The sequence below is a fragment of the Tursiops truncatus genome, chromosome 4 (genome assembly GCF_011762595.2).
Source record: "Tursiops truncatus isolate mTurTru1 chromosome 4, mTurTru1.mat.Y, whole genome shotgun sequence".
Lineage (NCBI taxonomy): Eukaryota > Metazoa > Chordata > Mammalia > Artiodactyla > Delphinidae > Tursiops > Tursiops truncatus.
The window spans coordinates 71,051,802-71,065,127 of NC_047037.1; the positions used below are offsets into that span (position 1 = coordinate 71,051,802).

At 49.4% G+C, this 13,326-nt stretch overlaps 3 protein-coding genes and 1 pseudogene across 7 annotated transcripts in view; 1 reads left to right on the forward strand and 3 right to left on the reverse strand.

The window, feature by feature from the left end:
* The window catches only part of LOC109547796 (ubiquitin-conjugating enzyme E2 L3 pseudogene), a 60,355-nt pseudogene extending 53,930 nt beyond the window's left edge, over window positions 1-6,425 (reverse strand).
* LOC117312154 (small integral membrane protein 29-like) overlaps window positions 1-6,433 on the reverse strand; it is a 30,412-nt gene extending 23,979 nt beyond the window's left edge. The window contains exon 1 of the mRNA XM_033855648.2: window positions 6,322-6,433. The gene's annotated coding sequence lies outside the window, so the exon portion shown is untranslated. The remainder of the gene's footprint in view (window positions 1-6,321) is intronic.
* APOD (apolipoprotein D) overlaps window positions 1-6,460 on the reverse strand; it is an 89,137-nt gene extending 82,677 nt beyond the window's left edge. For 3 of the 5 annotated variants that reach the window (XM_019922201.3, XM_019922204.3, XM_019922205.3), the window contains exon 1: window positions 6,322-6,460. The gene's annotated coding sequence lies outside the window, so the exon portion shown is untranslated. The other 2 variants (XM_073804057.1, XM_019922202.3) reach the window with 2 other exon arrangements.
* Window positions 1-13,326, forward strand: part of BDH1 (3-hydroxybutyrate dehydrogenase 1) — a 36,114-nt gene that overhangs the window by 196 nt on the left and 22,592 nt on the right. The window contains 2 exon segments of the mRNA XM_073804642.1: window positions 706-737; window positions 7,575-7,701. Of these exon segments, the coding sequence (XP_073660743.1) occupies window positions 706-737; window positions 7,575-7,701 (159 nt within the window).

A 13,326-nucleotide genomic window follows, 5' to 3' on the forward strand; every position in this document is an offset into this window, starting at 1 on the left:
CTTCTCCTCAGCCGGTTTCTCATCCTGGAAACTTGGCAGGGGAGCCTGATCTGTGACAGATTGGCCTCCGATGTTCCGTTGTTGAAACTCTGGGAAGCTGTGCTATTCTTAAATTATTTTTTAAAATCGTAGGAAGAAAATTTTAAATAAATTTCATCTGACCAAACGACAAATTTAAAAACAAACCAACAAACCAACCCACCCCAATAAGCTCCAAAGACAGCAAGTGGGCGTAGGACCTGGAAAGGCGCCTCAACCTCACCAGGTTTTCTCACTTCCTGGAGCGGCACCTCCACCTCCCTACCCGCAACCCGCGGGGTGATATCGTTCCCCGCTCTTTCCAGAACCAGGATGGAGGTGGAGGAGATCAGAGCGCGGTTTAGACCTAAAATGGGCGGTAGTGGGTTAATCCCGGGCCGGGCGCCTAGCGAATAGGAATACCCTCTGCGGGAGGAGGGCCAGGCCTGACGACGCAAGGCGAAGGAGGCGGCGCAGAGGCTTCCCGCCCCTGCGCGCCAGCCGTCGGGCTCCGCCCCGCGCAGCCCTACGGAGCAAAGCCCCTGGGCGCAGGCGCACCCCGGCAGCTGAGGCTGGAGGCCGCAGGAGTGGGAGCCAGTAAGGCGCTTCGAGAAGGAAACGGCGGTAGCGCCCGGTGGTACAAGAGGCGAGCGCGGGTACCTGCGAACGCACCAGCTGAGCCTTCAGCAGCTGGAGCCCCCGCGCCAGTTTGGTTTGTGGTAAGAGGAGGGGTCCGCATCTCTGAAGCTCGGGCGTGATGAGCCGGCGCCCCCCTAAACCGGCGTGATGCTCGGTTTGGTTTGGACTTGCACTGCCCTTTACTCGGGTCGCGGGGATGCGAGTGGAAAAGGGGGCACCAAGTCCTGTAGGCTGGGCCCTGCGGCCGCGGCCGAAGTAACGATGTAAAGATGGACCGATCCCGCCCAGAGCCTTCTCAACCCCAGGTGATCCTTATCATCCGCCCTCCTGGGCCTTCCGTCCGTGCTCTGGGAGCCCAGCCTGACGTTTGTTATTCAGAAAATGTGCTTGTCAGGGGGAGGCCTAGGTTGAACACGCGGCCCCGAGTCTCCCAGGTGAAACCCTCAACACTTATCCTTCTCTGACGCCGCATTTTACAGAAGACGAGCCCAGCCCGGAGAAGGGAAGAAACCGGCCCAAGGTCACATCGTAGTCAGAGGCCGAGCCAGGACCGAAGCCAGTAGCCCTGCCTTCTAGCCTGAGATCTAGGCACTGCTCCCTTACTCACCGCATCTCTCTGGTTGTTCCCTCATCCCTCGTCCTCCTGCCGCGTCCTCCACGAGGCTCTGTTCTCGGGAACTTGGTTGGGGGGGAGGGGGAGTGCTTCCTCCCCTCAAGCTGCGCCCTCGGGAAGGATGCTGGACAGCAGTCAGGCCGCCGGTCCGGTTTCCTTGAGCAGGAGCTGAGCCGGCTGTTACTGCAGGACCGCAGAGGCCGCAGGACCGGGGGAGGAGGAGGACCGAGCAAGTTGGGGGCGCCGGGGGAGCAGGCCGGAGATGCTGGGTTGGTGGTGGGCCCGCGGCCGGGGAAGGCCCGGAGCCTCTGCCGCTCACAGGTGCGGGAACAGCTCAACTTGGTCTGGGCGGTGCGGTCTCAGCCAATGGGAGCGTGGCTCGGGCCGAGCCCCCTCGGCTCCCAGCCTCTGGTCTGCCGGAAGGGGCTGCGGCCCTGCGATTGACCCGGACGCGGGGCTGCCGGCGCGCTGGGCGAGTTGGCGCCGGCGAGTCTCTGGCGTCCCCCGTCTCTGACAGGGCGTCCCTGTCAGAGACAGAGACCCGGGCGGTCTGCGCCCTGCTGGGGGAGGGTTTGGAGCCGCGCGGGACGTTGAGCTCATTTGAGCTCTGCGTGGTGTTTTCCAACCAGTCTGCCAAAATCTGCCCAGAGTCATCTGATACAAAGTTCCCGTCTAACCCTGCCAGGGGTTACAGAGGCACACGTTTCGGTACGGTGGGCTTCCGGCTGCCAGGATCCTTTATGACGCATCAAATATCCTAGCACTTTCTACCAGAGCGTTGCAGCCCGGCCGTGCCCAGGGCATATACCCGTGGCGGGCGAGGAAGCTGAACTTTGAAATGAGTGTAGCTCGCATAGTCTCTCAATACACATTTACAGAGTGGCTGCTTCCTGTCAGACACCAGAGTAGTCATTCTGGATGAGCCGGAGGTCAATGAAACAATCCAGGTTGAGACTGGTGGTCAGATGGCGGAGCGGGGTGCTGTGAATGCTTATAAGCAGAAATACCTCTAATACTACCCGGCCTAGGTTAAGTGCTATTTCAGAGGCACATAAGGAAGCAGTGAAAATGCAAATATGGAGCGCGGCGTCTTAACCACTGACCTGCTAGGGAAGTCCCGCAACAAGAGATTGTTTTTTGATTTAGGGGATCAGGAAAGGTTTCTTGAAGGAGGTTATTTGAATCAGTTAGGGCTTAGTGGATGAGGGAGACCTCAGATTTGGTATAGGATGAGCAAGGCACAAAAATTGGAAAGTACAGGGCTTATTGAGAGATGGTGGCAAATGGTATAATGAGTAGATGAGAGAAGTATAGTTGGAGATATGACTTGGAGGGGCCCGCTGAGGACCAGGATGCTGGGCTTGTACGCTCTGATTTGAAATGTGGTAAGCGCTTATGAATAGGATGGCTCCTTAAACCGTCAGTTGTACTAATGTCATTTTTTTACATCTGCACGAAAAATCTTGGAAATATCGTTGATTCTTCCTTCCTTCATAGCCTACATTTAATTGGTCAGTAAATCACAGTGGGCTTTACCTTCAAAACACAGCCAGACTCTGACCACATCTAATTAGCTCCATGGTTTCCACCGGGGCTGGCAGCCCTTTTATATATGTCCAGGGAGTACCTCTTCACATTTTGCTGGAGTTCTGCAGTGCACAACCTGCTTGGCTGTACGTTATGGTCCTGGGTTACTGCCATAGCTTCTAAATGGTCTCCCTGCTTCTGCCCTTGTCCATCCTCAGTCTATTCTTAACCCAGTGAGAGTTATCATTTTAAAATATAAGCCTGATATGGTATTCCTCTGCTGAAAACTCTCTTAAGTCATTCAAATATTATGTGCCTACTGTGTACAGGTCTGACTTGAATTTGGTAGGCAAGCCCTGTTCTCCTAGGGATGGAATGCCTGCTTAACCTGGTGGTTGTAATTATGGCCATTTTGATAGCTCTGGTAACACTTTCTCTTGGGGAAGGACAGATGTTTCCTTGACAGAAGTGGAGAGGGAGAGGCTCCTGTTCCTGTTATCATTATGAGGTCTACAGTGTGGCATTCTCAGAATATCAGGCAAGCTTAAGAATTAATGATAATGATCTACAGAAAGAACCTGCTTTCAGTGTGTTTTCACCAATATTGTTTTGGCTGCAACTAACAGAAACATTAAACGTGCTTAAATCAACACAGAGAATAAAGACATCACATGCCTTACAGAGCTGAAGACAGGAGGGCAGCTGGGTCTCGGGAGCAGGAGGCTCTGCTGTTTTTTTCTCTCTTCTTCGCTTCCATCTCTGCTTCTTTCTACATGTGTGCCTGACTCCTTTCTCTCTTTGCAGATTGGCTTTCTCCATCTCTCTCTCTGGCTTCAGGCTCAAGTGTCGCATAGCTGCCCACCCCCCTCCCCCCAACTCCAGCAACCAGATCACATGTCTCTGCCCCACAGAGGCTGCTTTGCATTCTTTCACAGTGCCAGGGGACAGACCGATGGATTCATCTGGTGTCAGGTGTCTCTCCCTGACCCACTCTTCCATGGCCAGAGGGTGGGGGGGAGGGTCTCACTGTACAACTACAGCTGCAGAGGCCAAATCCTGTGGGCAATAGGCAAGTCTGAAAGGGACAGGGATCAGCTGAGCAAGACAGACACCCGAAAGATGGCAATTGCTGAGAGTGTGGTGTGTTCTCTGAAGAGAAATGGCCATCGCCTAAGTCTAATCTGGTGGCTAGTGTCTGTCAGACTAATCCAAGTGTCTGCATTAGGTTTGCCTTCGCTGAACTGGGCTATAAAGTTAAATCCTTGGCTTTTATTGAAGATCCCTGTTAGAGGCAGCTATATAAAAGTCACTTCTGCATTTACGATAAAATGGTAGTGGGAACGTCACCTACAATATCATTTGGTGTTCCTGTATAATGTCTTTAGACTTTCGTTTCAGAATAGTTATCTCTCTAAGGGATAATAGGCATCTTATGTGAATAAGGATTTAAAACTTGTCAGGTTTTCTTTTTGCATGGCCTCAAGGAAGCCTCCAATAACTGTAGTTAACACGTATAGCTGAGCTGAGCTGAGCTGGAACTTCTAGGCAAGATTATGCTAAGTGATCAGAAGGGAAATAGCCAAAGGATAATAGACATCTATTTGGTAAGAGATCTCAAACTCCAATGCCCACAATGTCCAGGCAGTTAACAGAGGTGGTGGGTAGGCTTGAGATAGTAAGTGACAACTTTTTGTTATTGAGTTCAAGCATAAAATAGCTGCCTCGTTACATTGCCTTTTAAAACACTAGGCAGGCCAAACAAAATAGCCAAGTAGAGTATGTTGGAAACTGGCTGCCAGTTGTCAGACCTTGGAGTCTCTCACACAGGTTACGGGCTTTGAGCGCCTCAGTGTGGCATCCCTACACAGGATGGTTCTTAGCTTAAACCCAGCTCACCCTCCCCAGTGAAACAGGACCTCCCTCTGCCACTTGGTAGTACCAAGGCCCTTCCAGACTTCATGTCCAGAAACTTGAATTCTCTTTCCTGCCTAAGTCCTGCCTCCTGAATTCCTATTTGCTGCCGATGCCCTGCCTCTTCTGAGGATGTCAGTACTGGGAATGTTTGCCACTTGCAGGGGAGACCTTGACCCTGACCCACAGGAATGCAGCCAGCTGTGTCTTCTGCAAGATAGTCCTGTCAGAATGCAGCAAGTGAGCCCAGCATCAAGACAAGGATGCACACAGGATTTTTTTTTTTCTTTTGGAGAGGGGATGCTTTCCGTGGGCTACACGTGGGTTTTGCACTGACAATGGAAAGGAGGTGCCCTTGAGAACAGACCTAAGTGTTCTTAGAGTTCGAAAAATTTCTCCCAGATTCCAGAATAATACGTGAACATCTTGATTTTGCAACAGTATCATATAAATTTGGTCACACTGGAGCAGCTAATTGAATCCCAAGCTAAAGAGGTGGTCCCCGCCCTCACAAGGGCTCTGCCTGTCCCCTTGCAGCGCCCGCCTCCCACGACCATTTCTGTTTCCAAACCAAAAGGCAACCGAGTGGCATTTCAAGTTTGAGAAACTGTTTACAGAGACTAAAGCCCAGTACAAGACATTAAGATGACAAACAGCCCTGAAGAGTACAGGAATTCCACTGCCTATAGCATTGTGTTTGGGGTGAAGATAGCAACATATTTAAGGAATGTAAAAAAGTAGTAGAAGAAAAAGATATCTAAAATTCTAGCATTGTGTATATGAGAGATTACATTGTGAATAGTGCATTATTAAAGGGGCTGAGTTTTCATGCAATTTAAGCTATCTTGACACCAGTGCTTTTAGATATTGCTGACTCAAAGGAAAAAAAATTAAAAGCAGCTCTCTGTTTGGAGAGACATTGAGGCAAACACTGAGGCATTCTGTGCTACAGGCATTGAGCAGAAGGGGTGGAAAGCGCTTGAATTACAGACGACTGGATTTTAAATCACCCAGTGGTGGTGACCTCAGACTCCAGTCCTGGAGGGAAGAGGCAGAGATGTGTGTGCTCAGCCAGCTTGTCAGTACGTGGGAGGGGTGTGGGGCACCCACAGCATGGGTCTGTGCCTTCCATGAAGGGCCAGTCTGTGTGTGGGGATGGGGGTGAGGTTCGAGCACACAGCTCACGCCCACTCAGCAGGGACTCACTGAGTGCCTCCTTTGTGTCAGGTTCTTCCAGGCATGGGGGATTCAGTGGTGACTAAGATGGACAAGGTGCCTGGCCTCACTGAGCTTATGATCTAGAAGAGGGAGATAAGAAACAAGGGAATCTTGGATTGAAGGGCAATCTTATGGAGAGCAACCCCTGTGTGTTGCATGGGGGATTGGGCAGCCTCTCTGAAGTCAGAAGGGTCCAAAGGACTCAGCCCTCTATAGAGAGGAAAGGCAAGGTCCACAGCCCTGAGGCGAGAAAGAGCTCCGTGTATGTTCAGAAGGTCAGCGTGGCTACAGAGCAGTGAGCACAGGGGAGGGGGTACCGGATAGGAAGGGAGGCAGAGGCCAGCTCCAAAAAGGCATGGAGAGGAGGCTTTTAGACAAGGGAGTCACGTACGTACCTGACTGGTGTTGGAAAGACCTTTCTGGCTGCAGTGCTGAGACGAGTGTGGCGAGTCGGGGCCGGAGTGGGAGCAAGAGCCTACTGCACAGTCCAGGAAGGATCCGCAAGACAAAAGAGCCCTATTTGTTTTCCTCTCCTGAAGATTAAACGGATGAAACACCGCCACCTATCTTCTGCAGTAAATACTGTGGTTGTTGGCTAGTTAGTGAACTTATCACAGACCCACTGGCGCAGGTGACTGGTGGTCAGATTAGGGACCGCAGCAAAATGGCAGGGGAGGAGCTGCCTCTCAGGCAGAACCTTGTTACTGTTGAGGGCAGTATAACAAACCACAGGCAGGTGTGCAAAGAGAGACTAGGACGGCTCCCCAGGAAAAGAGCAACAGCTCCCAGGGCTGGGATTGCCTTGCTCAGCTCCCTCCCTACCTCCCTTTCCTTCCCTTAGGCCAGGAGGGATCACTAGAGGGGAATTAACCAGAACAGGAGGACAACTAATGCACACACCCATCTACAACTCATAATGCGAAGCTAGTCACTATGCTGAGTAGCCTTCCTGACACATGGCCTTGCTGCAACAAGTTTGATTTAATGTGGAAAGGGAGTGGTAGGGTGGTGGGAGAGACAGTGTGTGTGTGTGTTTTAATTTAGGTTGATTAGAGTGTGTCTCATTTTGTAGCTTCAGTCTCCATGCTGTGATGAGTTACTGATGAATTCAGCCCCAGAGCTGGACCCTGTGCACGGTGGGGTGGAGAAAGGTGGAGAGCTGAATCCAAAGATACCTGGCCCAGGGCTGAAAAAGCTGCCTGGAGGCATGTGGGCAAATTGAGATGGATGTTTTGCTGGATATGGGGAACACTGAGAATGGGACTCATGGAGCTGGAATCCCTGAGGGGGTGGGACCCTGGGCGCCCCAGTGCTTGCTGCACAGCCTAGTTTGAGGGTCACTGGTCACTGGTGCTACACCCTCCTCATGCTACAAAAGCGTGATGACTCACCCAGGGTTACCCTATGAGCGGGTGGCACAGCTGGAACCAGAACCCAGGTTTCTAGATGTCCCAGCCTCCTGACTCTTTTCATCATATGAGGCTGTAGCTTGAGAGGAGGGTGGCAGGCGGGGACTGCCTGGTGCCTTGACTGAACCTGGGTCAAACAGAGCCCACTTTAACTTTCACAACCTGGAAGGAGAATGGCCCCTTCTGCCTAAACTCCTGAAGGCAGCAACACAATGCTGAGGACACATTTTGTGTTTCAGAACCCACCCGGAGGAGCCTGGCCATTCTGTCTCTCGTGGCCACTGTGCTGACTGCCCGCTTCTCCAGACCCCTGTCACAGCTCCCGAGGAAAACCCTGAATTTCTCTGATAGAGTAAATGGAACAAGGTAAGAAAATGAAGGGTGGAGGTGACCTTGAGGGTTGCACTTTCTGGGCACAGCAGAGCTCTTCACACATAATAAGGCTTGACTCTCAAAGGTGTCCCTCAATACCTGCTGTCCACCAGCAAAGGACACTCAGAGGTGTTGTCAGAAGACAGAGACCTTCCCATGTCACACAAGGCACCGAAGAATATCTTTCATCAGATTTTTGTTTTAAACTTTTTAGCTTGAAGTAACTCTACACTTATACAAAAGTTGTAAAAATAGTACAAAAGTTTCCCGTAACCCCTTCGCCTAACTTCCCCAAATGTTAACATCTTACAAAACCATAGTGCAGTTATCCAAACCAGGAAATTACCACTGATATAATACTATTAACTAATCTGCAGACTTGATTCAAGTTTCACCAGATGCCCCACGAATGGACATTTTCCTAGTCCAGGATCCAAACCAGGGTTCCCAGTACATTTAGTTGTCATGTCTCCTTACTCTCTTCCTGTCAGGGGCAGTTCCTCAGTCTTGTTGTTCATGACCTTAACACCTTGGAAGAATGTCTCTCAGTGTGGGCTGTGGGATGTCCTCGTGTTTAGATTCAGGTTTGTGTGTTTGGAAGAAACCCACTCAGGTGAGGTGGTACCCTTAGTGCATCACCTCAGGAGGCACAGATCTCATTACTTTAATCACCTGGTTAATGGCTCTTTTAAAATCTCTCACATGAAACTATAGTTAACTAAAATGTCGTGAGACTTCACTGAACTGCGTGATTTAGAGAAAGCATTAAGTACAAAGTAAACAAGCAGCTCTTCTTTGAGAGCTTCTGGAAATTGCCTTTTCCAAGGGAATTTAGTGTGTTCTGCTACCTCATTTTCTTCTTTTGCAGCTAAAGCAAGGAAAAACATAATGCCCTTTCTTTTATATTTGAGAGGAGTGAAATCAAGTGGCAGGTTAAATTCAAAGACCCAGCAGCTAGAAAATTGATTATTTTCTGTGCCAATAAATATATCTAGAAGAACATGCATTGAGGTTTTTAGCAGCATTTGCTTAAAAGTATTTCCATAGGATACAGAAGCTTGGTTGGAGGTGAGGCTTCAACTGCTGGAGGACATCATATAAGAAGAGTTGATATCCCATCAAAGAGGGAATGTAGCTTGATTCTGTTAAAGGGCTTTTGAAAGAAGATTTGCTGTAATTTTTTTCAGTGAATGACTCACAGAAATGATAAAATCTGTCTCAAAAATGGCTTTCAGAGATTTCTGGAGATTTTTTTATGGAGGAGAAAATAATCCCAAAGGAAGTTGAAATACTTTTACAAAGATTTTATCCTCAAATTAAAGGGAGTGATACAACCATTCTGTACCCATACAAACATTCTTTTTTTCACTTTAGTACAGTATTCAATAAATCACATGAAATATTCAATGCTTTATTATTTTAAAAAATTAAAGGGAAGTAAGGCATTAGTCAAGCTTCTGGCTCATTTGAAGGGAAAGAAAGGCTATCCCAGGAGACTCTGAGTCTTCTGGAAGGATTGTAGAAATCACCTGGTTAGGCTGAGGGGTTGGGCACAGGGTGGTCAGGGGCAGAGCTGAGTCAGAGTGCATTAGCTGTCCTCCAGGAAAAGTTGTCAGCAGAGGTCAGGGAGGGAGACCCAGATGTGTGAGGTGGAAGGAATGGTGGGTGATCACTGTGCCTGGATCAGACAGGAGGTCTTTGGGTGGCCCGATCATTTTGCTTGAATCTCAGTTGGAAGGGGGCCTCATGCTCCAGTCCCCACCTGTGGGTGATCCTTTGATCTCATCCTTAACAAGTGACCTTACAGCCTCTATTTGAATATCTCCAGCCATGGGGTAGTCAGTACCTCTCACAGCAGACCTGTCTTTGGACAGTGCTATTATAAAGTCCTTCTTCATACTGGGCACAAATCTTTCCTCTGTAAATGCCACCCCTTGTTCCTGGCTCTGCCTTCTGTATTCATACTGAACAAGTTAATCTCTTATCCCTGGTGATACTATGCCATCCTAATACCCCTGACTTCTCTTATTGCATCTGCATGTTTTTTCATTGCTCATCTCCCATGGTTTTCCCACTCAGCATCCAGGTTTCCCACCTGAATGATGCCCATTTGGCCTGAGCTCTTTCTTGAGATGTGGTGCCCGAAACAGAACATCCCCCTCCCCTACCCTACATGGCTCAGAGCAGCAGTCACCTGGTACACAGCACCTATCCAGATGAAACCTCCCCAGAAGTGGCCGGATGCGGTCCCTGCCCTGACAACCTGCTCTGCTTCCTGGCTCTATACAGCCCTCAGATTTTGGATTTCTCAAGGCTCTGGCTCCACCCAGGACACTACTTCCCGGCTTCTGGTTACACACACCAGCTGGCTCAGCCCCAGTGCTCAGCTCTGCCTGCCCAGGCATGGCGTGTGATACTCCAGGGCAGCCTGACCTGGGCAGAATGGAGAGTGACCCTTGCCTCCCTATTCCTGTCCAGCCTAGGCTCACATAGCTTCTTTTGGCGGCCACATCAGTTGTGATTCGTAGTTGATCAGACTAATTTTTTTTCACAGGTGCTGCTGTGTGAGACCTCCTTCCTCCCCAGCTGCCCTTGCGTCATCCACATTTGTCCTTCCTAAACCCATCTTGTTAGATTCAGGCTGTCAAGCTGACTCCTGACTCCTCTCAGCAGAAAGCTGGGTAACTGGTTATTGTTGCTGATTCGTGACGGAAGGAACAAAAGGGATAGAGACAAAGACCGGAAGGAGGGAAGAGAAACCAGCATTAATGCCTTGGCCAGCACAGGGTGGTGTCTCGAATGTGGCCCGGTGAGTTCCTGGATGCCAGTGCTCCGGGGACCAGCTGGTTCTTCCACAGGCCTGTGGGGAAATGCTGGATTGCAACCTCTCCACCCCATCTGATTGCTCTTCTAAGTTAGGATGGAAATCAGCAAGCTCTCGTCCTCTGAATCTGGAGGCCACCTCTTTCGGATTCACCCCTCGGCAAGTTTACTGCCTACCCTGAGTATAACTTGTACCACCTGTGAGATTGGCATAGCCCTTAGAGTAAGTGGTTTGGGCGACTAGCAGTTTACTGCCACCACAAGAGCCTCCCGGGGAGAGGTGACCCTCCAGGGCAATGCTATTTTATATTATGGAATTCGGACTTAACCCCTCAGGGGCATTCTTAGCCTTGATAAGCCAATGTATCAGGACTGCATCGCAATTAGAAGGGCAAAGACTTCCAGAAGGCCAGGGCTGGAGAGGTATCAGTGGACCCAGGCTTCTTGTCTCCTTCTGCTCTGTCATCCTGATAGTGGCCCTCACCTCGGCTGCCGCCATGTTCCTCCACCTCCAGCCTCAGTCCAGGCAGGAAGAAGCAAAGCAGCATGGAAGAAGGGAGGAGCTGCCCCTGCATCAGGAGAGCAAAACTCTCCCGGCAATCATTGCAGACTTCTGCTTGCACCTTATGGACCAGGGGTAGGTCACATGATTGCTGGGTAGGCGATAGTCTGGAAAGAATTGGGCACATTGGTACCCCAGACAACATTTTGGTAGCGAGACAGATGAGAAGAATAGATATTAGCAGCAAACAGGAGTGTCTGCCTTGGCTGGGCTGTGGCCTAGAGCTGATTTTGTCCCCGGAGATATTAGGACTTGGCAGTCAAGAGGCTTGAAAAGGAAACCCCATGGGGAAAAAGTCCTTTTTCTCTTTTCCTAAGGCAGCAGTTACAAACTCTGGTTGCAAGTTAGAATCACCTAGAGCGCAGTGGGGAAAAAAAATCCCTGTGCCCCACCCCTGGGGACTCGGATTTCATTCATTAGGCGTGAGGCCAACGATGGGAATAGTTTAAAAAGCTTCCTTGGTTCCTTAGTTCTTCTTCAACTATTTTGGGAAGAATTTCAATCGCATACAAAAGTAGAAAGTAGTAAATTGATCCCTGGTGTACCTGGGCTTCAACAGTTATCAGCTCATGACCAGTCTTGTTTCATCTGTGTTCCCACCCACTTTCCTCCCCCTCCCTCTACTGGATTGTTTCAAAGCAAATCCTGGACATCATGTTGGTGTTTAGGTATCTATTGCTAAATGGTAAGATCTCTTTTTAATAACGTAAGCACATAATCATGATCGTTTTACCAAGTGATTCTAGTAAACAATCAGGGAGGAGAACCTAAGAACAGCTGCTCTGGACCTACATCAACCAGGCCTTTCCCAGTACTGCCTGTACTGGAATCAGGTGTTGGTTTAACATGCAGATTTCCAGGGGCCACCCCATCCTACTGAATCAGAATGTCAATCAGGGACTTGGGAGCCTGCATTTTAACAAGCTTCCCAGGTGCTTGTTAACTAAAGTTAAAGAATTGAGGTGCTAAGGCCTTCCTAGCCCCAAGGGCCCTCTGAACTGAGAAGTAGCCCCAAGCCAGGGATCCCGTAGCACCTGCAGGAGCTGCAAAGTGAGAGAAGAAATAAGAGCAGGATGAGGCAGTCCCAGCAGTGGCCAAAGGGAAAGGCTGAGAAACCAAGTGGTGTCCAGGAGGGCGCTCCTGTGTCAGCTGGAGCTCCCCAGCAGTGTTCTTGGCCCTCACCTTATCAGGGTCCTGCCTCTTGGGGATTGGGTGTGGAGGGATGGAGCCTTGTGCTCTCTGGAGAAGTAGAAATATGCCATTGATAGCTGGGTATGAGCAGTAGCTCCTGGTATAATACACCCAGAGATAGTCAAGTTTGTGTGGATATATTGGAATATGGGGAAGTGGATTAGAGAAAATCTGGCAACAAATCAGTTTGAAATAATTTTTTTTCTTGCTGTGACCTTTTTGTTACTTTTTAAAATATCAAATAGTGCAAAAGGATGGCAGGGGGCAAGGACAGTTCTGCCAGGGGCACCTTGTTCTTTTTGTACAGCAAATCCTGGGGTTATGGTAAAACAGTGATTGACTTTAGATAAAGTCATTTAACTAGTTTTGGGTGTAGTGACCATACCACCCTGCTTACTTGTGACCAATGCCCCCACCAGGGGTAATGTCAGAGAAAGCCAAGTAGGGGCCAGGACTTACATTCTCACCCAGTAGTAATAAGGAACCCTGCCTGCTTGGGGTGGGGAGTGGGGGGTGGAGGAGTGTCAGAGGACACCTAGTAGAGACGGAGAGCTAGGACTTCCTCCACCTCTCAACAATAATGAGACCACACACCCCCATACAGTGGAGAGCAGTAGTGAGGCACTCCAACCTCTCACAGCCAGGGAGGTATTGGTGAAGACCCAGTGGGAAGCCGGAACTCCCATCTGTACCCAGCAGTAACTCCTTCCAACTTACTTTATGAAGCTAGTATTAACTGATTCCAAAACCAGACAAAGACCGTACAAAACAGAGGACTGCAGACCAATAGCCCTCATGAATATAGGTGCCAAAATTCTTAAAATATTAGCCAGTAGAATTCAGCAATATATGAAAAGAATTGTAAGCCATGAAAAAGTGAATTTGTTCCAGGGCTGCAAAGATGGCTCGTTACTAAAAATCAGTTAATGTAATCCAGCAAACTGAAAGCCAAAGAAGAAAAATCACATGAATCTATTATTGCAGAAAAAGCAAAATTTAACATTCATTTGTGATAAACACTCTCAGAAAAATAGGCATAGATG